At 42.0% G+C, this 27083-nt stretch overlaps 1 protein-coding gene across 2 annotated transcripts in view; it reads left to right on the top strand.

Moving 5' to 3' along the window:
- The first annotated feature begins 372 nt into the window (after window positions 1-372).
- The window catches only part of PCSK2 (proprotein convertase subtilisin/kexin type 2), a 179298-nt gene continuing 152587 nt past the window's right edge, over window positions 373-27083 (top strand). For both annotated transcript variants that reach the window (XM_024206770.3, XM_024206769.3), the window contains exon 1: window positions 373-634. In XM_024206770.3, coding sequence (XP_024062538.1) covers window positions 455-634 — 180 coding nt within the window. In that variant the 5' untranslated portion in view covers window positions 373-454. The remainder of the gene's footprint in view (window positions 635-27083) is intronic.

The following is a 27083-nucleotide window of genomic DNA, read 5'->3' as shown; positions in this document are numbered from 1 at the left end:
CTGCTGCTGATCCCAGCGCGTGTGTCTCCGCGGGCTCCCCCTCGCCTTGCCCCGGGAAATGGAGGAATTCTCCAGGGTGCTGAATCAGGCAGCAGCGGGAACCGCTCGCCTCGGGTTAGCCCTGGCCCAGCCCCCCCCCCGCACGTGATTGGCAGCGCTGCAATCTCACCTCGGCCGGTTGGTGCTTTCCTGGAGCCGCCGCTGAACTAGCGGCGAGGAGGAGCTGACAATGCAGATCTGGCCGCGAACCCCCCGCGCACAGACCCACCCGCAGCAGCTCACGAGCCGCCCAGCCGACTTCCCCCGCCTCGCCTCCTCCCCGCGCCAGCTGCCGAGGGAGCGCACACGCTGATGTATTGCATTCAGCAGCACCCTGCTTAGCCTCCCCCCAAATCTTTACTCTCCTCGGCGGCGGGTTAGTGTATTTATTCTCTCCCTCTACTAGGCAAGAGCCATGAAGGGAGGCTGCATTACCCCGGGGACGATCGCTGGGCTCTTTTGCCCGGGTCTCCTTCTTTTGGCATCCGCTGAAATAGCCGTCTACACGAATCATTTTTTGGTGGAGTTGCACCGAGGGGGCGAGCCAGAAGCGAAGCAACTCGCTGCCGAATATGGCTTTAGTGGGGTCCGAAAGGTAAGAGCCTCTCGCTGTTTAATTGCATTGACAATTAAGGCCGTGGCGTGGTGCATTGTTTTGATAACAGCCGCTGCTGCAAGTTGATGAGATCGCTGCACGCATTTTATAACATAGCAGGATACATCTTCAGACAGAGCCCTGTTGGGTTGTGTGTCCCCCTCCCCCTCATATGTTGTGTAATTAAAATGCCCTTCAATTTGTACTAAGGTCATGCTTGAATGTTGTGGGTCTATGCACCTGATAACTGGTAGTTTTCAGAAAGAGAGCAGGAAATCATTTGGTTGAACACACCCCTCCATCAGCCCAGCTAGCAAGTTAATGTAAAGGAATGAAAACAAATAAGAGTTGTTTTAAAATTGCTCCTTAATTCCTGTGGTGTAACATATTGAAATAGTGGATTTGCAAAGATCCACTACAAGCTACTCATCAGTGGTGACACGATATGATTCAGATCAGTGCTTCTTGGACTAAAAACAAGGAGTTTCCCCGCATGGTTAGTTTAGTACCTAGTAATTGCTGTGTAAACATCCTCCAATTTAACTCCCATCCTGAAATACTATTAAGCAATTTCTGGAACTGAACAAAAGAATGCATGGTGCACACCCATCGCTTCCTAAAACCTACATACAGTGATCACTAATGGAAATTGCTTAGAAACTGCACCGCTATAAAAGATTTAAAGGTAACTAACCGAAGGAGCTTACATAACTTACATGTGAGGGTTCACATTTGCTTTGACACTCAGAGCCAGGCTGACAGAGGCATCGATATTCATGGTCTTCTCTAAGAGCAATGTGAGATTTTAAGACAAGAGAACTTGATAAAAGGTAATGCAGGATCGTATACAGTTATTTGACCTGGAGAACTTGAAGCACCTTTTGACATTGTTTTGTTTCTGGTTGCTGAGAAGTCAACCCAGGCAAACCCAAACTGGCAATCTCTCCAGATCAAACGTGAATTAAACCTAGATGTGGATCTCTTAATCCAGGTTAGCTGAATAATAATAATAATAATAATTAATAATATAATTAATAAATAGATTAAACTATGGAACAGGTTTGATTAAATGCTTGAGGTCAATACAACTGTAGCAGTCAGGGTAAGGGTAAACTCCCAGACGGGAGAGGAATTGTGTTAGCATTGCTGCTCTTAGGTGTTTTTGTTTTCCCAGTAGTTATGCAATAAGAGCCTGATCCAACTTCCATTGTACTGAATGGGAGTCTGGTCATTAACGTCAGGGAGCGGTGGATTGGGCCCTTCCATTAAGATCAAAACCAATGTGTAGTTAGACTGCCTTCTCCAGAGCAACTAACTGCATCTGGGCTGTATTGTGGCAGCTCCACTGAGGTTTCATTAGAGAAATTAAGGCAAAATAAATTACCACTTTGGCCTCATTCCAACTCTGACTCTGATACTGTGCTGGTTGGTAATACTGAAATCCTTGTTCTGTTAGTAACAGGAATTCATTGCTGGTGCCTTTTGGAAGTGATCCTGTACCTGAGCCTCTGTATACTGCTGGGGTTTGTTGGATGTGACACTTTGGTCATCAGTCTCCCCTGTTCTTCCCAGCCTGCTCCTTCACCACCATGTCCTGGGACCTGTCACTGCTTGTGCTGACTAGTGAGGTTGTGGGTCCCTGGCAGTGCTTATTTTCACCTTTGCTTTTTTAATGTGTATATTCTTATGATCCAGGTGGGGAAAATTCAGAGGAGAGAGAGAAGGAGGTGGGGAAGGGCCACTCCCCAGCAGCCTGGGGGCGAGAGTCCTGATCCTGTCTGAAATCCACAGCCGGGGTTGTGCAATTTCACACATCTCCTATGCATATTAAAAATTGTCCCAGGTATATTAATTTTAGATTAAGAACAAGCCTGGCTCCTATTCTTGTATCTTCTCACAACAGAGAGCCAAGGCAAAGTTCCTGGTCTCCTAAGGTGTCCAACAGAGCACCTGCTTTCCATATAATCTGTGCAGAGGGAGCTATATTCCATGAACGTGCTTCTATTTAGGAGTAAAACCTTCCAGGTAAAAAAGACAAAAGCAGTGCCAGGCCAGCAGACTAGCCCACAGCGATGTGTGTGCACTCCCAGGAATCATGCTCATAAACTATTCTGCTGTGGTTCACACACTGCACTGAGAGACTTCTAGGTTACGTGATGTTATTCCCAAACAACCTGTGCCTTCTTCCACCCCCTCCCTACACTCTCTCTCTCTTTCGGGGCAGAGGAAATATCAGTGCCGTTTTTAAAATGTGTTGCATTTAGCAAGGTCTGTAGCAGAGGATAATACAAAGGAGGCTGATTACTATCTTCACTTTGACGGGGGGATCCTCACTATGTCTGGCACAGCGTTTGATGGCTCTGATTCAGTGCGCCGATCTCTGCTTCCTTTTGGCTTGTGCCAGCTGCTCTGGTGCTTTTTCAGTATTTGTGAACTCAGGAGACTCTTATCTATCATGTCTTCACTGGTCTTATCTAGTGTCCTTTCAGATCTTGATCCTGCAGAGGCAACTTTAATGAGACTACTCAGTGCAAAAAGTTAAAAGAGGGCAAATGTAGCGTATGTCTATGCAGAATCAGCGCCTTCGGTTCTGAACTCTTCAGGATAGGTACCTACAACTATGGGCACTATATGAATAATAAACAGCCAGTTATTTTAAATAGATCTTTTTATTGCAAAGTTCTAAATTGTATAATGAAACATACAGAAAATACCCAAAATATTAAACTATATCACAGATAGCTCTGATCATGGTTACATTCTTCAACCACAAGGGTCGTGTTTGGCAGTCTGATAAATTATTCACTCAAGCCAAATTCTGCCCTCCGTACTCATGTTGAATAGCACCTCACTCTGCAGGTAATCACATTTATTTCAAGGGTGTTTCTTGCAGAGGAGGTGCTTTTCACCAGGAGTAAAGCTGGCAGAGTATAGCCCTCATTTGGTAATATATCATACTTATTTGGTCTTATATCTGTCTCTTCACAGGCACAGAATATCATATATGTAAATATAGGATACATATGGGAGAGGTGGTTTACCTTTTACATAATTCAGACAATATTTTTTTAAATAATTTAAGCTATTGGTTTCATAGAAGACTTTTAAAAATATCTAATTCAATGTATGCAAGGTTCATTCATAACTGCCAAATGAGTTAATATAGAAGGTTGTTTAGCAGCAGATTTCCAGTGAAACATAACTGAGAAATTTGTAATGAGGGCTAATATTATGCATTCTAGCTGTTCTTTGACAGGCCAGACCCCCTTTGGGTAGGTCTACAATGGAAAAAAAAAAGTGTGTTCTTACCTTTGGTTAGCTAACCCTAGTTAACTAATTCAGGCTGAAATGGCAGTGAAGATGCAGCAACTTGGCTCTTAACTCTAGTCAGAAGCTCAAGTTCAATCTTTGGCTCCCCTGTGGCTTTTAACTCCAGCTCCGAATCTGAGTTAGTTATAGTCCATATTTGGGCACCTAAATAAGTGGCTTGATTTTTTTTCTAATGCGTCGTGCCCAAGGACTTCAGTGGGAGATGCTGGGTGCTCATCCCTCTTGAAAATCAGGTGCCTAAATATAGATCTGGGATTCTGGCATTAGGCACGGATTCTTGAAAATCTTAACTTGAATTTATCTTATTTCAAATAATCCTAAACTCCCTTCTTTGCTTTAATTACATTTTAATGATGTACTTTGATTTGTAAGGTTGAGAGCTTTCCAATTCATCTGCACCTTCCTAAAACAACTCTAAAATTCCTCATAAAATGGTCATTCTTATAAACCACATTCATTTCTTCATGTTCCCACTCCTTCCAACCCTAAACATTCAGAAATCATGAGATTTAAAAACAAAACTGTTTGGAGGGCTCTTTATTTGCTTTTGAACCCTCGAAGCACTCTTGCATCACGTTTTCATGCTCTTGCCCACAACCCTGAAGGCTAGGAAATGAAAGCTGAGCATCCAGTGTCCAGGACTTGAAGAACAATAGCAAATATTGTTAGACTCACGAAAAAATTGTAAGACTTGGCAACTCTGCATACTATACTTCGCACAGAAAAGACGGTTAAATGATATCATACCTCTCACTAGTCCATTATACAATCAATAAATTGTAGTTGGAAAAAAAAGATTGTCACCTAATCTCTAGCCATAATGAAGCAGGATTGTTCTATATTTCACATTTCCTAGTGTTCGTATTCTCTATTCAAGAAAATTAAACTTTGGTTTATTAAATGAAGCAATATTCACAAAATATCCGTGTTTCCACAATAGAGCTTTTCTCAGTACAGATGACAGAAACAAATATTTAAATTCTGCTTCTTGATTTTTGGCATCCTCATTCCCAGTTCTTAGTTCTTCTCTCATGAGGCAGTTGCAGATGGCAGTCACAAAGGTCACCTAATCATTACAGATTTGTGTGCAAGTTTTTAAGTAAGATCTACTTCCCTTCACATTTTGTTTTCATTAGCTACATATCTCATAGTCATGACAAAATGCCACCATGTCTAAATACTCCACCTTCACTCATCTTGCAGAGGTGAAATGCTTTGATCAATCAGTGGTCAGTGTCCTAAAAATCTCAAAACATTTTGTGTTTGCTGCTTCCAAACTATGGGCCAATCCTGCATTGGCTGAAAATATGTAGAAGAGCTGTGCCAATGCAGAAAGCAAAGATACATACCTGAGCAGGCGGTGGCTTTGCTCCCCATTTTGCTTAACACCAGCTGGCCTAGCTGCATGTCTTCATTTCTTCCAACAAGTGCTGCACACAGTTTGGGGATTTGCTCTGAGTGCAAGGGTTCAAAAAAGAGCCAGATAAGTTCAGGGAGGGTAGGTCCATCAATGGCTATTTGCCAGGATGGGCAGGGATGGTTTCCCTAGCCTCTGTTTGCCAGAAGCTGGGAATGGGCGACAGTGGATGGATCACTTGATGATTACCTGTTCTGTTCATTGCCTCTGAAGCACCTGGCATTGGCCCTTGTCAGAAGACAGGATACTGGGCTAGATGGACCTGTGGTCTAACCCATGATAGCTGTTCTTATGTTCTTATATTCAAGCAGCCCTGTCGATGACTACACTGCACTGCTTGTGGTACATCCCCTTTTCTCTCTTTTGAGCCGCGGCACAAACTTCGGGAGCACAGAGTGATGGTCAGGAGTTTCTATGGTGTAGAAATATAAATGAGTGGCAGACTGCCAGATTTGAAGCTGTGGAAGCTCTTTACAACGGGCAAAATCCCCTCCACTCCCTCTTCCAAAGTGGTCAGGCTCCTTCTTCCTTCTCAATGGTCCTGTTCTGTGTTTTTCTCTGAATAAAACCATAATCCAAGGATTATTCAGATAACTTTGTGTATACAGGCCCTGAATTGTTTTTAGGTCTGCTCCCACTTCACACTGAATGCTATAAAGATAGTTTTCACAGTGGTCAGATCTGGATCAGCCCCTAAATCTTGAGAGAGGCTTTTTTGGGGATACATGCATAGATTATAATGCCAGAAAGGACCATTGAGATCATCTAGTCTGACCTCCTGTACAGCACAGGCCATAGGTTTTCTATTAACTCCTGTTTAAACTGGCACATATCTGTTAGAAAAAACATCCAGTCTTGATCTAAAAATTGCCAATGCTGGATGATCCACCACAACCCTTTTAAAATTGGACTAGTGGCTAATTACCTTCACTATTTAAAATGTGTCTTATTTCTATATTTAAGGTTCAGTCCTGCATTTTCGTGCACCGAAAACGCTCAGTGATTGAAATGGGGAATTTTGCTTGAGTAAGGAATGCAGGATTTGGCTCTTGAGAATTTATCAATTTTACTCAAACGTTTAGCGGCCTGTTTGGAGGTCAGTGTTCAGCCAGACTTTTACCTGAGCCTCTGTGCGTGTACCTTCCCAATTTTTTGTGCACATACCTGTGTTTGCACTTTGCAGGTAAGTGCACCAGTGCAGAGTTTGCACACATTTCTAACCTTAGAAAGTGCTGGTTTTGCGTAGGCAAAGTACAGATGTTAGAATGTTTACTATCATGGGAGCAGATCTTTGCCTCTGTAAAGTGCGGGTGAAAATATATGCAGATGAAAAAGGGGAGACCAATCTTTGGAAATGTAGGCCTTTGTGTGTGCACCATAGACATGTATTGTTTTAAAATATAGGATCTGTTTCTGCTCCCACTGAAATCAGTGAGCTGAAGATCAGATCTCAGACTAAAGCACACCCTAAGAGGAGTTCAGTAATCGATTTTATGTCATCCTAGAAGACTCATTCGCACAAATATTCCTTCATTATGAAAATAGGAAAACCTCTCATTAAAACTATAAAGAAATGATCAGCCAAACGTACACTTTGATACTTAAATTTCATGAGGAACCCAAGGCTTTAATTTCACTGATCAGACTTTAATAATACAAACTGCGTTAAAAGGTATGAAAAAGTAAATGTCCTACGTATTGTCTGAGCAGCATGAGTTTGGTGGTTCTTACGTGTCCAGAAGGGAATGATGCATACTCACACTTCTTGGTGTCTGAACTGATGTGCTCAGAAGATAGGAAGCAATTAGCCAGTAGGAAATGTATGATCTGGCTGCTGGAATTGCACACTTCTGGGTTCTGATGGACCATTCCCCATTTTAGAAAAAACTGGGAAGAAAGTAACTGAGAGGAGAGACACAGCAGGCTAGATTTTGAGGGATCTTTCCAGTTAGAGAAATACATTTCTTAGTACCTGGCATCTAATCGCTGAATGGGGCCAAGATATAGAGCATAAAGGGCTTTTCTGCTCTCATTTACACCAGTGAGTAATTCTGTTGATGTTTTTGGAGTTAGTCCAGTATGACACAGGGGTAGCTGGGAAAAGCACTTGGCCCATAATGTCTGGATTTTTTTTTTTTTTTGCATTCTCCCATGGATGCAGATATAGCACTGGTAGGAAACACTTTAAACTGCTATTCAAGCACAAATAAAAACAAACCAGTTATTGTATGTACGCGCACAAACACACAGAGCAGAAAAAAAGAAGGAAGAATTTGCGACACAGCATAAAGAACATCTATGAAACAGCTTCTCATTTGCTATAGACCTGAATAATGCAGCATCCACTGGTAGTGAACTCTGTAGTTAAGGTTGAAATAATTATCTACTCAGCTGTAGTTTTCAATTTTGTTTAAGAGCATAGAATGTAAAACGAGAAGTTCATACTTCCCTATTGCTGTTCCCCTCTGTAATTGCATCTCTTATTGTTTAGAAACATGAGTGATTTCTGTTTTCTAGCAAAATGCACACATTCAAAGGTTGCTTCTAGAAATAACTCCATCAGTTTGTGTTATTGTTTGTGTGCTGTAGATTTGTAATCATGTAGATGTCCTAATGATACAAAACTCTGGCTGCTTATATAGTTGCATGCATTTATGATGTTGTTTACTGCACATCACCCGAACTCTGAACTCTCAGTAATGTTACATTTATAGCAACTCTTTCAATATACTGACAAAATTGATTATAGGGCAAAGACCCAGCAAAGACATTATGGATCTTTTTTTCTTTTTCACTTTTCTTTTAAATGATACAGGGCAGAACTGGGAATGTACATTTACTTATTTTTACTTCAAAATTGTGTTCAGTTTTCTCAGTGTCAGAGAAAAAATCTTCAAGAGAAGAAATATAAACATGTGAATAACTCTTCCAATAAATGGAGGATTTAAAAACACTGGGTCAGACCCCCAACTGGCATATATTGGTCTAGCTCTATTTACATTAGGTGAAGAGCAGGCCCAATGAATGTTGCCTAAGACATGCTATAGTTTGGTATGTAACCACACAGCCTTCCCCGAGTACATGGTCAGCCCAGCTAACTGGGCAGCACCCTGGGGAATTCTGTGGAGATGGGGAATCTGCGCTCCCAGGCAAAGCTGCTCAGTGTTCACCACTACTGATTTGAGGCTACATTAGCTCTGCCAGCTCGTGTACTTGGGATTTGTAGATGGCCTTTGAAAGGTGGATCTATTAGAACTGCTCCCACTGATGGAACTGGAGGAGGGTCATGTGACCCTCTTGTTTCAGAGGTTTCATGTCCTCCCATGAAGGAGCATCTTGAGAAAGGTAAGCACCTAGGCCTGGATGCACAAATTTTTAGGTGCCTAGAAAATTACTGGGATTCACAAAGCCTGAGTTAAGCACCTAGGCTCCCTATATAATAAATGGGGGGAAATAGGCACCTTAGACTATGATTCACAAAAGCCAGTAGGGCTAGGTACTGAGCTGCCTAAGTTACCAGTGGGAGATGCTGGCCAGAAGGGTGTGTGCTCTCACCAACAGCTAAGGGACAGCCACTCACCAAAATACTCATTCCCCACCCACCTATCCCACCAGTGGGGGCCTGACTAGCCACCACATTGCCAGATGCCTCAGGATGACCAGCCTATAATCACAACTGCCTGTGGAGACCAAAAGCCACCTGCTTGCCCCCGGAGCTGCTACTGTGAGGAACATCTGCTACCTAAAGAAGCCTCCATGATAAGGTGATGGGTTGAGGAGCCCAGGGCGAGGAGTGGAGATGAAGGACTGATGTATTGAATTGGGGTTGGTGAGAGCCTGGAATAAATAGACTGTAAGGGGGAGTAAGTGAATAGACTTGGTAGGGGAGGGGAAGAGAGAATCAGACATTAATGGATATTTTGTGGGCAGGAGGGTGCAGGGAGAATATTTTAACCAGGGAGCACCACATGTTTTGACATCAGAGGCTGAATTTTTTGAGGGAGTTCCTTACCGCAGCTCAACAAAACCCACTGCAGAGCTTTGATCCATAGCATGCAGTGAGCTCAACCCCCCTTCCAAATCTTTCCTCTCCTCTTCATGCCTCTAAGTGACAGAAGCAGTACAGTTCTGCTATGGCTGGAGACTTCTGTGCTCACATGGTTTGTGTCAGGATGCGCTACCTGAGGTGATAGGGTCGATACAGATGAAATAGCTCTTTCTATTTCCTTTATTTTTCCCTTCCTATTCCAGTACTGGAGTTTCTTTAGATTATTTCATTCTTGGCTCTAGGCCACAAAGTCATGATTTCAATACCAGAACTGGATAAACACAGATCAAATTGATCATCCTTGACATCAGTGGAGTTACACAGGGGCTGAATATGTCCCAAAGTGCTGACACTGCAGTGCTGTACAGAAGAGGGATTGTTGCACTTTTAAAAATGCTGTCTTTTGAGGGAAGCATTGAGCTCTGGCAGCAGGCCAGGTGGAAGTTAAAAATCCCATTGCAGTATGGAGAAAAATAAGCACTAAGGGGACAGGATGGTATAGATGAAATAGAGCCTTTGATTACTAGGTCATAGGTTCAAATCCAGCATAATTCAATAGTGATAGGTGTAAACTGACAGTCCAGATCCTAAGGATAAGTGACTCTATCACAGGACCAACAGCATGTTTGGCATTAATTTGTTGGCAGACTTAACTGAGAGGCTGTGACGCTTTGGGGTTCAACTCAGACCAGTAAGGGGTTGTCACTGCCTACCCTGTAGGCCTCTGTGCTGTGCAGCTTTGGTTCAGATCCCTGACACCAGCAGCCTGTTTTCAGCACAATGATCTCACCCTGGCTTCCACCAGCCTGGTTACTTCTTGCAGGGTGACCCCAACAGCCCCGAGTTTCCCCCCAAACTGTCTCCTCTGCAGAGCTCAGCCCCTCTCACTGTAGCACTCACAAAACTGTATCCAGGTCACTGCTCCTTTACAGACAGAGTCCACAGCACCAGCCAGTTAGTTTGGCTGAGGATTTTACCTGTCAGTTTGAAACACTGCACTGAGATGGTTGTGTAATCAAACAAGATTAAGTTTATTAACAGAGAACAGCTATTTAAGTGATACCAAGTAGAAGGAATTGGGATAGAAATGGTTACAAACCAACAAAAGTCAAAATATGCTTCTGAGACTAAAATCTAACTTAACAAGCTAGAGTCTTTTGTTCAAAGTTGTTTCTCACCACAGTTCTTCCAGCATAGCTGGCCAGTCCTTAGCCAGGATCCGACACACAAAGTCCAAAGCGCTTGGTTTCTTTGACTCTTCAGGTGAAGGATGCTAAAATAGTTCTCTGTTTCTGCTTATATCTCCCAAAGTGCATTGACCTGGTTGCAAGAGGCAGGAAGGCTTCCTGTTGTTCTTCCATTTCTGTGGGCTTCCCATCCCCCGGCTAATTTGTATGTAAATGGGGCTTCCATTGTTTTGATTCCATAATGCTTGATTTACATTGGAGACAGGTAAATACTGCCTTCCCTCCTGTCTGGGAAAACACCTGTTTCTCCCATCAGTCCCAGAGTTTAAAGCATAATTTCAGTGAGTATCCATAATTCCCTTACATTTCACAATGATCTTAATCACCAGTGTGCCACAGGCTTTCAGAAAAGACCTTACTTGCTACACTTTCATAGTGCAGTAACATTACAATCAGTTGATTCAATTGCTTATTTTGGGGGTTCAGACCCTTTCTTCCTCTGGGGTGGCTTGACCCCAAGTGTCAGAGGCCAAGGACTGAATGGACTTGGACACTGACCTACTGTCCCAGTGCTAGACTTGAGTCTTCCAAACCAGGACTGAGGCCCGTTAGCTGGCATTATGGAGATGCTTGAATTTCTGTTGCACCTCAGAGATATTCAGAGCTGCCAATCCGCCACCTTTCAGGAGAATCAACTTCTTTTTAAGTGTAGGAGATAACATGGTGTCCTGTACAGTTTTTTCCTCACTCAATCAAGTTGTAAGGTATAAGGCCTTGCCTATACGTAAAACATTTGCTGCTTTAACTATGCTAGCATTGTTTAAGTGGAACAAAAACAAAACAAAACCAAAAAACCCTAGTGTATGTTGCTATATCAGTGTAATAAAAGTACTTATTCTGGTACAGCAAAATGAAATAAGCGACTGTGGTGTAAATCACCTTTTACTTGTATAACTGTGTCTGCACTAAGGCTTTTACCAGCATAACTATCTAAGTAAAAAAATCACTGACATATGCTTTACTGACATAGTTATACCGGAAAACTTTTTAAGCATAGACCAGGTATAGGTCTACACTTTTACAGGTGCTTATAGTGAAAGCTTTTTCTGCTTAAGCATTTACAGGATTATTCTAAAAATCCCTAACCATTGCAGCTCAAATTTCAAATAGTTGCAATGAAGTACTTGCAAAGTAGTTGCTGCATTATATCTGGAAATTTCTTTGGTGGATTGTTTCAAGTAATAAATCCTGAGAAACTTGTCAGCTGCTTGGAGACAATGTCACTAACCCCAAAATCAGCTAAATTAATCAAATTATTGGGTATGATTCAGTCAGCTGTAATTAAAAATATCATACATCAGAAACCCATTTGTGAAGTTTCTATTTGTAAAATAATATTTTGGTAATTGCTGAAAGAATCTCAATTGCAAAAATGCTGTGCAATATGTTATTAATATAATTGAACTTTTTCCTGCACTGGCCTCCTAGTCATTTCTAAAGTATATTATGAATTGTGTCAGGTCCCCAGAGGACTTGGGTATGCAATCATTTTATAAAGGGTATAATGAACTGACTAAGGGGTATGTATCTCTCTCCCTCTACTGGCAGGAATAAGAACTCTTCAACTGTTTGTCAGTCTCTCTACATGGGATTTTCAAAGGAAGTTTGGAGTTCACCTCTTAATGTAAATCAATGGATACTGGGTACTTAACTCCCTTGGCTGCTTTTGAAAAATCCCATTCTATAGTGCTAAAATTGTAGCTCAAGTGGTGAGGGTTTGTGCTTTGGATTAGGAGGATCTGAATTCTATCCCTGTTGTTGCAAGAAGTTCTACATGGCCGTCATGTGCAATTTAGCAGCAAGCATGAAATCCTCGTTGACCATAGATTTGTTACATTATTATGAAGCTGGACCCACCCAGTTGAACTCCAGTTGTTTTCAGTCAGTATTGGAGGCTTAGTGATAACTGAATAAGGAAACTGGGTCCTGGTCCATTATTCTCACATTTCATTTATTTATCCATTTGTATTTTGTGTGCCGACAGTAGGTGGGGATATTTTTCATTTTTACACCCAAAACATGAATAACACACAAAGAGATTTGTCATGTATTATCAACCTTCCCCAGTAAAACTTCCATGTATATGTTATGTTCTTAACTTACTTCATTGCCCACTTAAAACAAATGAAAATAATGACCTCACTTCCCATATATAACCTGTTTTCAGGCAGCCAATGAGTGTTCCAGCTACCCATGGCTGAACTAGAGCATTTACTCACCAGTTCAATACAAGAAGGTAACTATGCAAGACCACACTGTATTGTGGCCAAAATTATATAACCATGATTTAAAAACCTGAAACAAAATAACATTTAAAGTTGTAAAAAAAAAAAAATTCTTAATGAAAAAAAAAGACAGAGAGAGAAATGGACAATATTATTTGGCCTTGTTTGGATATGAAGCTAGAGCCAGATGGTAGAGTCTCCGATTCTTCCAGGTGCCTAAGGAAAGAGTATGTATTATGCAGCCTACTCTACATGTGCATTCTGTAACCATTCTCTTATCTTCTCAGACAATCTTTGTGGAAGTACATGTGTGAAATTAATGAGTCTTTTCACAATTATGATTCTTAGACCATGAGCTCTCTGGGGCAGAGACTGCCTTTGTTTTACTTGTTTGTACAATGCCTAGGATGATAGAAATCCCTGACTAGGACTTCTACATGTAACTGCAACATAAGTAATTAATCATACATTTCTGTACTATGCACATATCATACTTTTCTTCATCACTAAATGTCTAGTTATGGGCCTGAGCCAACCCCCACTCAATCTGAACCTCTAAATTTGGGTTGGAGGTATTCAGAATCAGAACCCAGATCTAAACTCAGTTTTGTTAAGGCCTCTATCATTAAAATGGGTGGATCCAAAACCCCAGATCTAAACAGGCCTGAAATTTTGGGTGTTTGAGATCCAGATCCACATTTTTGCATTGTGAGCCAATCTCAAAAATCCCACAAACAGCTGTTTTTCTTCTCTCAGACACATTTACAGTCAAACTCTTTCATACAGTTCCAAAACACAGTCTGTCTGTCTGTCTTTCCTGAATGTGTTTTACATCCAAAGCGCATGGTACCCCAGTAGAGTTTTCCAGGCTCTAAAGGCTGAAACATGCTGAGTAGCTAATTAAAAGCCTACATTTGCCTCACTTGATTGATGTAATTTAAGAAAGATAACGTATCAGTACATACTAGATTAACCTCAATTTATGATGGCAATAAACTGCTGACATTTATTAATCGGTATTAACAACCAATAAAGTCTTATTCTGCAGCTGCCTGAAAAATCAGTAAGCAAGGATTCTTGATGGTGGGGTGCCATTTCCCCCCCTTTAACCTCCAGCAACAGTGAGTTTAGTTCATCTTCTTTGTTTCTTCCAAGAAGGAGCTCTTGAATCTACTGCGATTCCTGACAAAGGGTTAGATGCTCTGTTATACTGGTGCAAATCTGGAGTAACTCCCTTGGGTTCTAATGAATTATTTCAGACTCATGCCAGTGTAAATGAGAGCAGAATTTGGCCAGGAGTTATAATGTGACAATGCTAAAGAATCTCAGTAAATCACTTTCTTCTAACACTAAACAAGGAACTTTACTAGAATGAAGAAAACAGCCTTATCTCTGAAGCCACCTCTGTATGAATTCTGGGGCAAATATGGTCCCAGCTTTCACCAGATCTATTCTCTTTATTATGCAAACAACCAGGTCACTTGCATCAACAAAGAAAAGGGAGGAAAGGTCATCTAGTCAAATGATCCTTTGCTAGGAGGGGGCTGTTGTTTTCGGTGATCCCATTCCTGCTTAGACAGGAATATATTATGTATCCCTAAATTCCGAGAAGATAAATTGCTAGGAGAATTGCTTAAGCTTAGTAACATGGCTTTTCCTTTAGGCAGATGTGGCTGTTATGATGAGGAAATTGCTGTCATGTATTATTTAAATTTTTAAAAATATTTATGAATATGTATTGCCAGACAAGAACCTGAATATAGAAATATAATAATTATGCTTTGCACTTAATATTTTCAAAGCACTGTACAAACATTTGTGAATCCTAACAGGTGACGTAGGTAAATAAGTATTATTACCTCCGTATTACAGGCAAGACAACTGAAATGTAACGAGGTGAATGATTTGATTTGTAGAGGCTCTAAGCACCTGCAACTCTCATTAAAGTGGTTGCTTGGCACATCTGAAAATTAGGCCATATGTACCATGGCCAAGTTGCAAGTGAGTATCAGAGCCATGATTAGAAACTCGGGTGCTACAGCACAGGCTTCATCCAGCGGAGAGAACACTGCCTCTCTCAAGCAATGATTCATTATAATGGTGCAGCAGCACTACTATAGCTATAGGTTGGGTCTTGACTTCTGTTTAAAGGCTGACCTTGCTAAATTCTGAAAAAAATGACATGCTTAGTCAAATTCCTTGAATCTTAGTGTGCCTCAGAAGGGTGCAGAGCAGGGTTAGTGACCCATATGTGGGATCATTTGAGCTAGTGGTTGCGGTGATATAAGCCAGGAAAAATAGCCATTTTGCAAAAAATGCTTTTTTTAAAATTTTTTTTTGCGCAGAGCTAGAGATCAAACTCTTGATGTGACGCAGGCCAAAAAGGTCTCAATCTGTTGAATTTTATCCAAAGCAGTCCATGATACACACTAAATCAGTGGACGTGATATATCTTGACTTTAGCAAAGCCTTTAATATGGTCTCCCACAGTATGCTTGCCAGGAAGTTAAAAAAGTATGGATTGGATGAATGGACTATAAAGTGGATAGAAAGCTGGCTAGATTGTTGGGCTCAATGGGTAGTGATCAATGGCTCGATGTCTAGTTGGCAGACCGGAGAGTCAAGCGGAGTGCCTTAGGGGTCGGTCCTGGGGCCGGTTTTGTTCAACATCTTTATTAATGATCTGGAGGATGGCGTGGACTGCACTCTCAGCAAGTTTGCAGATGACACTAAACTGGGAGGAGAGTTAGATATGCTGGAGGATAGGAATAGGGTCCTGAGTGACCTAGACAAATTGGAGGATTGGGCCAATTTGATGAGGTTCAACAAGGACAAGTGCAGAGTCCTGCACTTAGGATGGAAGAATCCCATGCACCGCTACAGGCTGGAGACCGACTGACTAAGCAGCAGTTCTCCAGAAAAAGACCTGGGGATTACAGTGGATGAGAAGCTGGATATGAGTCGCAGTGTGCCCTTGTTGCCAAGAAGGCTAATGGCATATTGGGCTGCATTAGTAGGAGCATTGCCAGCAGATTGAGGGAAGTGATTATTTCCCACTATTCGTCACTGGTGAGGCCACATCTGAAGTATTGCGTCCAGTTTTGGTCCCCCCACTACAGAAGGGATGTGGACAAATTGGAGAGAGTCCAGTGGAAGGCAATGAAAATGATCAGGGGGCTGGGGCACATGACTTACAAGGAGAGGCTGAGGCTTGTTTAGCCTGCAGAAGAGAAGAGTGAGGGGGGATTCGATAGCAGCCTTCAACTACCTGAAGGGGGGTTTAAAGAGGATGGCGCTTGGCTGTTCTCAGTGGTGGCATATGACAGAACAAGGAGCAATGGTCTCAAGTTGCAGTGGGGGAGGTTTAGGTTGGATATTAGGAAACACTATTTCACTAGGAGGGTGGTGAAGCACTGGAATGGGTGACCTAGGGAGGTGGTGGAATCTCTGTCCTTAGAGGTTTTTAAGGCCCGGTTTGACAAAGCCCTGGCTGGGATGATTTAGTTGATGCAGGTCCTGCTTTGAGCAGGGGATTGGACTAGATGACTCCTGAGCTCTCTTCCAACCCTAATCTTCTAAGATTCTATGAAATCTTTGGGGGACCCAAACAGAGAAGGTTTATAAGAAAATGTACATTTTTTTTTACAGTGTGCCCGCCAATACAGAAAAACAGGTGGAGTTTTATATGCTTCTGTAAGTGCTCTAAAATCAGAACAGTTACTTGGATTGCTTTGTATGTGGGCATGGTGTAATGTTAGGGTCCAAATATGGGGTCATTTTCACTGAGAGGTTCCTGAGTTAAAGTCCCCAACTCCCCCAGATAAACCGTTTCCTTCAGCTGTCTTGTAGTGTTAAACTGGGAGGTACTAATGACCAGATGAATCACAGACCTCCTTGAGATTGATGGCTGTGAACTCACCCTTCAATTAACATAACTAAGGATAAATTAATCACATTCATCCCACCTAAGATAAAAGTAGTTTTATTCTTGGGGGAATGCAATCAAAGTATCTGGAGGAAAAATTGGCATGTGAATGCTTCCTGGAGGGGAGGGGTCTTGCGGGGGAGCAGTGGAGAATAGGGGAAGAGGGGTTTAGAACTCCCATGGGGGAGGGGAGATATAGGGTGTGGACACATGGTGATAAGGGGAAGGGAGAGAGGCTGGGGGATCAGGTGAGGGAGGTGTGGCACCCCAGAACTCTGCCAGTGCACCTCAACCCCCTTGCACCCCAACCTTCCTGCACCCCACAGCTCTGCCTGTGCACCCCAACCCATGTACACATCTTGTGCACACTTACACTGTGAGCTCTTTGGGGTACAGATTGTCTTGGTTGTTACTAAAGTGGTGCAGCAGTGCCACTATAGTTAAGGTTGCATCACGACTTCTGTTCACAGGTCAACCTTTCCAAGTCCTCTAAAATCAACATGCTTGGTCAGAATCCTTTGAAATTTGGTGTGCCTCAGAAGGGGGCAGGATAAGGTAAATGAGCCACATTTGGGATTGTTTGAGCTTGGTTGTAGAGATATAAGCCCCTCCCCCCATTAACCATTTTACAAAATGTTTATAAGTGAGGTTTTATTGGCACAGAGCTAGAGATCAAACTATGATGTGGGTCCAGATGGCTCAGTTGGTCAAATTTTACCCAGGTTAGTGCCTGGCACCCACTTGAGGCTTTGCGGGACTCAACTTCTGAATGGCATTTAAGAACACGATCGCTTCTTCCCTTGTGCAGATGTGCAGCCTGGAAGGACTACAGTGCACATGCACCAACAAAGGAAAAAAACCCCAAAACTATGAGAGGGTTTCTGTGCAGCCACTTCTGTTTGCCTGGGGTAGTTTGAGGCAACATGCTGATGCCATTCCCCATCAGTGAATGCCTTGCCAGTGGTGTTTCCATCTATGCAATAAAGATTTAATGACTCATGGTGTCTGTTATAATATAACATGTTTATCTGATGGGGAGGTTTACTTTGAGCACAGCAGAATAGTCAGAAGCTGGTCTAGCAACATTTTTGTTAGAACGGGCTGGGAGAAGCCAGAGACAGCGGACTTTGTGTGTGTGTGTGTGTGTGTGTGTGTGTGTGAGCGAGAGAGTGGGGGTTGGGGGTGTGTGGAATGGAGGTTTAGGGACAGGGAGAGGGGTTGTGGCTGCAGAGGGGGCAGGAAATGAGGATGGGCGGTAGGCAAGGCTTAGATTGGTTGTTTGAGAAAATGTGTATTTTACTAGCTCCTGGTGGGTGGTGGGGAGAGGGAGAAAGGGGATGGTAAGTGGCTACTTCCTGATCTTGGGGCAGATTAATGTGATGTTTCCCAAGATGCACTGCACAGAGATTTGGAACTGACAGCACAGGTACCTTGGCCACTGAGGGGAGAGAAATATATGTGCTGCCAGGGTTGCCAACATATGGATTCTGGGCAATTTTGGATCTCAAGGTTGTAGAAGTTTGCGAGAGAGCAAGGAGTACACCATGACATGAGGATTGCTGACTACAGGGTGGAGAGAGATAGCCTGCATTGGAATCACATTTTGCCCACTCTGCGGCATCTATGATCACTGACTTAGGAGTTTGTGATAAACCGTTTTTGGCGAATCCCTCAGGTGGAGATGATTTGGGACTTATTCCTGGTGTACACCTCATACAACCTATGAGAGCAGATTTGGACCTCATCAGAGATTTGTGTCCAAGAGCTGTGATAAAGTTTTCTCTGATTTGGCTGAGCATCGGAATAATCACTACAGTGACAATATGAAAGCTAGTAATAAGTACTGGAAGAACATTAATCAGGAAATTGGAGGCTTCATGGCTGACCGGACTGTATGGCATAGAAATATTACCAGCTCTGACACCTTGTTCCTTGGAGATGGTGTACATTTATTGGACACAGGTCAGAAAAATCTTTCTCTCAAACATAAAACTCAATATTTTGGAACAGACACCCTGTCTGTGATTTCTCTCGCTGGCCCTAATTCTCAGCACTGTAGCATCTGAGGGCATGTCAACACTATAAACTTAACTCGACCTATGTTAGGTTGACAGACAGCCACTGCAGTAATTACTGCAGTGGTTCACACAATCATAGAATTGTAGGACTGGAAGGGAAATCCAGAAGTCATCTAGTCCAGTCCAGTCCCCTGTATTCATGGCAGGACCAAGTATTATCTAGACCATCCCTGACAGGTGTTTGTCTAACCTGCTCTTAAAAATCTCCACTGATGGAGATTCCACAACCTCCCTAGGCAATTTATTCCAGTTCTTAATCACCCTGACAGTTAGAAAGTTTTTCCTAATGTCCAACCTAAACCTCCTTTGCTGCAATTTAAGCCCATTGCGTCTTGTCCTATCCTCAGAGGTTAAGAAGAACAATTTTTCTCCCTCCTTGTAACAACCTTTTATGTACTTGAAAACTGTTATCATGTCCCCTCTCTGTCTTCCCTTTTCTAGACTAAACAAACCTAATATTTTCAGTCTTCCCTCATAGGTCATGTTTTCTAGACCTTTAATCATTTTTGTTGCTCTTATCTGGACTTTCTCCATCTTTCCTGAAATGTGGTGCCCAGAACTGGACAAATAATCAGTATGGAATAGAGCTGAAGAATTACTTCTCATATCTTGTTTTCAACACTCCTGCTAATACATCCCAGAATGATGGTTGCTTTTTTTTCAACAATGTTACACTGTTGACTCATATTTAGCTTGTGGCCCACTATGACCCCCAGATCTCTTTCTGCAGTACTCCTTCCTAGGCAGTCATTTCCCACTTGTAACACCAACAGACCCTGGTCATCAGCAGGCGGGATCGAACCTGGGGGCTCTGGAGCTTAGTGCATGAGCCTCTACCTCATGAGCTAAAAGCCACCTGACTCTTAGCTAAGGCTGTAGACCAGACTCATTTAACTCTCTCTAAGTGGTCTCGGTGCCACTAGATGGGACAGAACACCACACCCAGGAGGTGTCTAGGTTACATATGCACTGAGTCTCAGTACAGAATGAACCTTGAGATAATGAGTAAGGATAATCCAACTGATCTTTAACTGCCCTGGTGGGACAGGAATATGAAAGAAAGGCTAGGTCTACACTATGGGGGGGGGGGGGCGACCTAAGATACGCAACTTCAGCTACGTGAATAGCGTAGCTGAAGTTGCGTATTTTAGGTCGACTTACCTGGCTGTGAGGACGGCGGCGAGTCGACCGCTGCCACTACGCCGTCGACTCCGCTTCCGCCTCTTGCCACGGTGGATTTCCGGAGTCGATGGCAGAGCGATCAGGGATCGATTTTATCGCGTCTTCACTAGACGCGATAAGTCGATCCCCAATAGATCGATTGCTACCCGCCGATCCGGCGGGTAGTGAAGACGTGCCCAAAGTCATGCAGATACTTTGCTGCTAAGTCCTTAAGAGTTCTCTATCATTAACAAGAGCATGAAGTTCTCCACTTACTCGTAGCCATGGAATGTTGCATAGGACAGGTATTACTCACTCCCATGCACCTGTATTAAGGAGCCGGTGAACAGCATGATGTATCAAAAGCTTCTGAATCAACTTCAGGGGAAGCCTAAGAAGGAGAATACTTTAATATTCTCTGTTGGGGGCGACAAAGGATATATGTTTATGGTGAGTTTCATGTTTGTGAGGAGTGGGGTGACTTCTGCAAATGACTTGGAGATATCAATAATCACTTTGGGCCATTATTGAAGCATGGGTTAGCATTTCCAGGGTGACCCTGAAGTTCTGTAATGGTCCGACAAGTGGTGGCCTCACTAATGAAAGTTCTATGTTATAGATTTTTAAGTACTGGGATCTATCAAGTGGAAGTGTTGAACAGAGAATCCAGAAATACAAAAGTGTAAAAGGACTGTTTACGGATATGGGTCAAGGGGAAAAAATCTAATTAGCTTAGGGTAATTTTCACAGTGTAAATCACATAAGAACAGAGGTGGTGTGGGTGATGTATTGTGCAGATTTCTGGTTCTGATGTCATTTCCAGTGCACTAATTGAGGAGTAACGCCACTGACCCCACCATCAGCGTAAGCGAGATCAGAAAACATGCCCCGGAATCTAAAGAAAAACATTTTACTTTTTTTTTTCAGTTCACATAGTGACCAAAATGCACCAAAATTATCAGTCTTCAATTTTGCACCATTAACCTCTGTTTGAGATAACTGTGTTGATTTCAGCTTCTGGTGGAATCATTTACTTTATTATTCTAAATAATGTAGCATGTTTGCCTGCTGTATATGCAGCAGTTATGGAACCATTTAGTTGAATGATTTTATGAGGCTGTTTTTCTTATTCCCAGTGGCCATATGTTGCTGCTAAAAATGGAAGAAGCTCCTATCAGACACCCACAACGACCATACCCTTTTCTGAGTTCTATCTCTTTCTTGTTTCTTGGCATGGTTGAAGAATTCTCTTTCTCCTGTAACATTGTTGGTATCAGTGCACAGAGAAGTAACTATTGTTTCTAAGCCTGCAATTCAGGTTTTTGACTGAATGATAACGGTCATCATCTTCAGGCAATGATTTGCTGGATCAATAGACAGTGCAAAACTAGTGCAAAATGTGTCAACCTCTTATGTACAAATACTTAAAGGGTTACTCATGTTCGCTAAACCTGGAAACTATTGACTCGCTTTGGTTTGATTTGACATTGTAGGTCATGGTGACAGTACCAGGTTTCAGGGTTGTTGGAATATAATAGAAAAATCTCTCTAAGCTGTGCAGATTCTTTTATGTAAGTTACGCAAACACTTATCACAGGCTGACATGTTTTTTCCTCCAGCAATAAACTAATAACGATGATCAGTAATCCACCATCTTTGTACTAATTCTTTATACCAGTGCCCAGTATATTGCGGAATTGAACATTCAAATGATCAAATAAACTGCAACGTAAATGCACTTGAACCTATATGATTCACAGCACTGAAACCTAAATTTTAACCATTTTAATTCAGAAACCATATCAGCCTGGCAGATGTAAATCACTACACAAGATGCAAAGCAGAGGATAATTAGGCTTTAAATATCTATTAACAGGATAACCTGTACAGATGATCAGTGATAATATAAGAATTGACATTTCTTTCTTTTTTTATTCCCTGCCCCTGCCCCCATTTACTGAACTTCTTATGTCCAACAACTGCACCACCCATGACCTTTCCTGAGATAGTATGTACAGGAGGAAGGGGTGAGGGAAAGGACATAACTAGATAAAATCCAAAGGCAAAGATTCCAAGGAGTCCATGTATTTCGACTCTGAGTGTGCTCATTAGCTTTTCTCTGCAGAAGTTTTTCCACTGCAGGTATAGGACCATTCAGAGCCCACTGAAGTCAATTGGAGTATTTCTGTCAACTTCAGAGGGCTTTGGATCAAGCCTGTAAGTCAGGCCAACATGCATTTTTAGGATAATCATGATGTACCGTAACAAACCTTCACATTACAGTATATGTTACACAATTTCCATTGACGACTTATGCAAAAAAAAGTACAGATCAAATAGGACTAAACCAAATAGGTCATAATATATATTTATTGCTGTCTGAAACTCTTCTTTCAAAAAAAGAAAAAAGAGGGTTGGATAAGACACATTAAATAAGGCTATAAATACAGATGAACCACTAACCATACATTTATGAATTATCTTGTGGGAGAAATATTATAAAAATATATAATGCCATTGAAAGTATTTTGCAAGAACAATCTTATGTTAAATACTAATGAGATTAGTGTTGACTTTGCTACAGCCTATACCCTCAACATATCAGATTTCCCAAGATAAACAAGGCCAGGCCTCATCAGTACTTGAATCATGTAGCCTTTATAATATTGACAGGTTGTTATTACCAATGGTATCTTAAACCACAGTGGCCTGTGCCGAAGTTTCACACTCCCTAATGGCTACAGTATCAGAATTAGCAGGGTGAGAACCACTATTAGAAATATCATTAGGTTTGAAGACTTGAAGCACGTGAGGAAGAATGACCAAAAGTATTACATTCACAAGTTATCAAAGTCCTTTTATTAACAATTTCATTAAGCAGATGATCAATGCCACAACTATTAAAACATACACGAAGATAGAGACAAACCATAAGATGTCCAGCATCAGTGATTTCATAGTTACATCCCCTGGGGAAACATAAAGATGAGTAGGATGACCATCAGGTGGCCATCCCCTTGGATGTTTCCTGTTGTGCTTCCCTACCTTCTTGGTCTAGGCAACATCTTTTATCCTGAATTTCTTTGACACCAACCATGCATATGCATAAGAGTGTCAATCCCTTTCTCCTTTTTTGCACTTCCACAACCCATGAATTTTAGGGTGCCCCATTTCTCATAGGCTACCTCTATCATTCCCCTTATTCTCATTAACATGTACATCAATGAGTTACCATAGCAATTTGAAGTTATTACAGAATCCCTGAAATGTTATGGGGCATCTTGCAATATTAACTGGCAGATTGAGGCATATTTTCCAGTCTATTGCTGCATAGTTTCCAAAATATCAGCACATAACACATCGATTATTATAATCTTACAATTTACTGGTACAGGGTTCTCTCTTGGCCATCTAGTCATGCCAACCTATTTCCGGCCTGAGACCTTGTGTGGCCAAGCTGCATATCTTACAGATCTAAAGCCTGTAGGCCTTATGTTATAGCCTTATCTTACTTATATACCTACTATTCTCTCACCAATAATACATGCTTATCAATCCCAAATCCCTATAACACTATCCTACCTATTTCTCTACTTGTACCTACAACTTAAATCTATTCATCACCCATTGATTACATATGGGTTAACTACAACAATAGATAATACAATTACATGATTATAGATGATTAGCTACAATGGGGACTGCAAGGAACACCTAGGTATGGCATGAATTAGGCCTGGTAGGCCCAAGTCACAAAGTTCAGAACCGGACCTGACCGTTGCCAGATTTCAGAAGTGTTTGGGTCTGAAGCTTGGGCTGATCCTTAGAGTTGACGATGTTTTGCCTTCTGAGTCAGGACTAAAACAATGACAAAGCATGGTGCTAGGTAGCTTTGGGCAGCCGGGATGCTGTGTTTTGAATAAAATGCCAAACTGAAGTCCAGATCTGGTGCCCTGGGCAAATAACAAATTAGATTTCAGGTGAGTTCTGTGCAAACCTTTGAAACAGCAGTAATCCTAAGTAATATTTCCCAACAATTTATTCAACAATATTTTTAGTCCTTTCTTAATTTTGCTTTGCTTTGTTATTTCTGTATCTTAAAGTGCCTGCCTTCCTGTCTATTTCCATACTTATATGGCCCTTAGCACTATAGCCGTTGAGTGCCTTTGGCTTCAGGCTTGGCTTTCATCTGTGTATTTAAAAGTAAAGCAATTGCTAATGCTAACTGGAGTGAGAGAGAGCTTTAAAATGCATATTGAATATTTATAAGCCTCCTCAGTGCATTTGGTAAGTGGGATGAAAAGGTTTCTAATTTCTGCTGCAAGGCAGTTCCTAGTTCTCAGACAACTGTAACAGAGCCAGTCAGTTCACTGGGGAAATGTGCATCTTCTGAATGCATTTACTACTGAAAGATATAGATTTTCTTTTCCTTTGGGTGGAACTGTTGCACAAGTAATAGGATGAAAGAAACTATCTCACCATATTTATGGCCCACTCAGAAAATGAGTTTGAGATATAGATCAACACCTCAAATATTTGAAGTTTGGATTGCATTGGGCTCTAGCAGAACAACTATTAAGTGCTACGTGATTTTGATGTTATTCCTGTCTTAATCCTCAGTGCACAGGAAGAATTCCTTTCAAACAGGGATCTTTAATGGTTGCATAGCACAAGTGTTTGCTTAGATGTTAATTCAGTTAAACAGTTAAGCACATGCTTAAAGTTATTTGTGCAAGTAGTTCTATTGAAGCTCTTATTCAGTTTAGGGGCTGTGTTGCATCCGGGTATGTTATGAACCTGATTCACCACTCAGAGAGAGTTGCTCCTTTCAGAGAGTACATCAGACACGACCGTTCTAAGGAACGGTGGCAAAAGGTGATGCGGGACTATATGTTAGATTGATAGTGCATTTTCTGCCAGATACAGTTCAAATCTGCGTCCCCTAGTCACTCCGGATCAACTCTTGCATGCCCTGCAGAACAATCATATGAACCAAAAGATGCTTCTTTGTTACAACAGAATACATTGTAGGAATGTAGTTATTTCCTGCCCTGAAACTAAGACATTTTGGAAAGCTGTTGGGGACTCCATAAGGGACATAACAGAATCAGGTGTTAGATAATCCCTTATTTTTATTAAATTGTCCTGAAAACTCTGAGTCTCGTAAAAACCATAAAAAACTGATCACTCATCTCCTAGATGCTGCTAGAATTACCACAGCAAGGTGATGGAAGAGGAGTGACTCTCCTAAAACTATTGACAGATATAAAAAATGTGGGATATTCTGGTTCTAGAAAAACTAACTCATGTTAGAGTTCTACAGGGGAGAAGGAATAAAAGATAGCTTCTTAGTAATGTGGTGGAACTTGTAGTTTTCTGGAAGAAGGTCATCGCCTGCAACCAAACCTGATAGTTTGAGAACTTTTTCTGAATACTAAGAAAGGGAGAAACCCCTTCAACAATACTCCAAATTAATATCAACATTAAGATATTAAAATAAGGAAAATAGGAGGAAAAAGGAGAGCAGCTTAATATCGCATGGAGATTTGACTGGACCACTAATAAACAGGTTATACATCTAAATGTAAGAAAAACAGAACTTTGGACCTAAACATGAGATAATGAAAGACTTTAACTGACACTATCAACTGACAAGATGGGAGAGGAAGACGAACAGTAGAAATACATCAACTACAATATGTGATCAATTCCACAAAGTGGAAGAGAGTGACTGGTAGCTTATCTCATCAATATCACTTCTTTAGGCCAATTTATAATCGTGTATTTGTCTCTATATTAAGTTTATCTGTGACAGGGTGGACTAGGCCCTGAGGCTCCCTGGAGGCCTTGTGGCCCTGCCACACCCGACCCCAGAAAAGGGCAGTAGAGAGATCCTACAAGCTGCATGGGAAGCAACCAATCAGGGCCCAGTAGGCTAGTATAGGAGGAGCTGCAGGGCCAGACTGAGATCAGTTCCTTGCTAGAGCTGGAGGAGAGTGGATGGTGCTCCAGGCTGGCTGCTGGGACTCCACCAGGACAGGGCCCTGAGGTAAGGGTGAAGAATATGCTGGAACCAATGGGGAAGTGGCCCAGGGAATTGTAGCAGCAATGCAGTTTATTTAAAGGGACATGGTGGATGGCTGCTATCTGTAGGATCCCAGAGTAGAAGGCGCGCCTGGGTCACCTGGGAAAGTGACCTGGACTTTGAGGCACCCCAGAAGGGGAACTGAACTATAGTGGCCCAGCTGGAGAGCTGTGGCCAAAAAGGCCCTGCGAGGGTGAAGACACTGCCTCCAGGGAGGGAGCCCTGGAGAACCACTCTGTACCAAAGCAAGGACAACTTGAGAGAGATGTTACAGAGGGCACTGAGAGAGGCCCCTGTTGGCCTTGTACTCTGAAAGGAGTTTGCTTTGTTTTTGTCTCACTGACAGACTGTGTATGACTAGGCCGGAGGGCTGAGTCACTGAAGACCCACCACAAACAGGTAGAGAGAGTGTGCAGGCACATGCACTTGGCCAGGGGGAGCTCACGAGAGGTGAGTGCACCCCATTACAACTGGCAACATACAATGGAAACACTGTGCTATATAATATAGTGGGATAGGCTGACCGATTGGCAATGTATCATTACAATTCAATGTTAAGGATATTATAAGTCTGAGACCCATGCTCTCTCTTTGTTAATTACTTCATTTATGTCACTTCTTAAAAGTGGTTACAGACTTTGAATGCTGCATCTCTCACTGAGCCTCAAGTAATACTGATTCCACTGTGAGCTTTAGCTGTTTTTAGCTATTGCATCATAATATGCTTGTTATGCATGTACCTCCATTCTGATTATACTGAATTCTTTTGCAGTTCTGTCGGCTAATGTTCCCTTTGCTGGTTACAGAATGGATTCTACTGCTGTAGAATAAGGAAGTTACCATCAAAGATAGGGTCAGTTTCTAATCTTGCATGCACCATGACAGCACTGTGTGTGTGTCTCAAAATATGCTATTGCACATCTAAAATCTGAA

This window comes from Terrapene carolina, unplaced genomic scaffold (assembly GCF_002925995.2).
Source record: "Terrapene carolina triunguis isolate 2854851 unplaced genomic scaffold, T_m_triunguis-2.0 Scaffold132, whole genome shotgun sequence".
Classification (NCBI taxonomy): Eukaryota; Metazoa; Chordata; order Testudines; family Emydidae; genus Terrapene; species Terrapene triunguis.
Note: the sequence above shows the minus strand (reverse complement) of the source record. Positions and strands in the feature narration are given on the sequence as shown.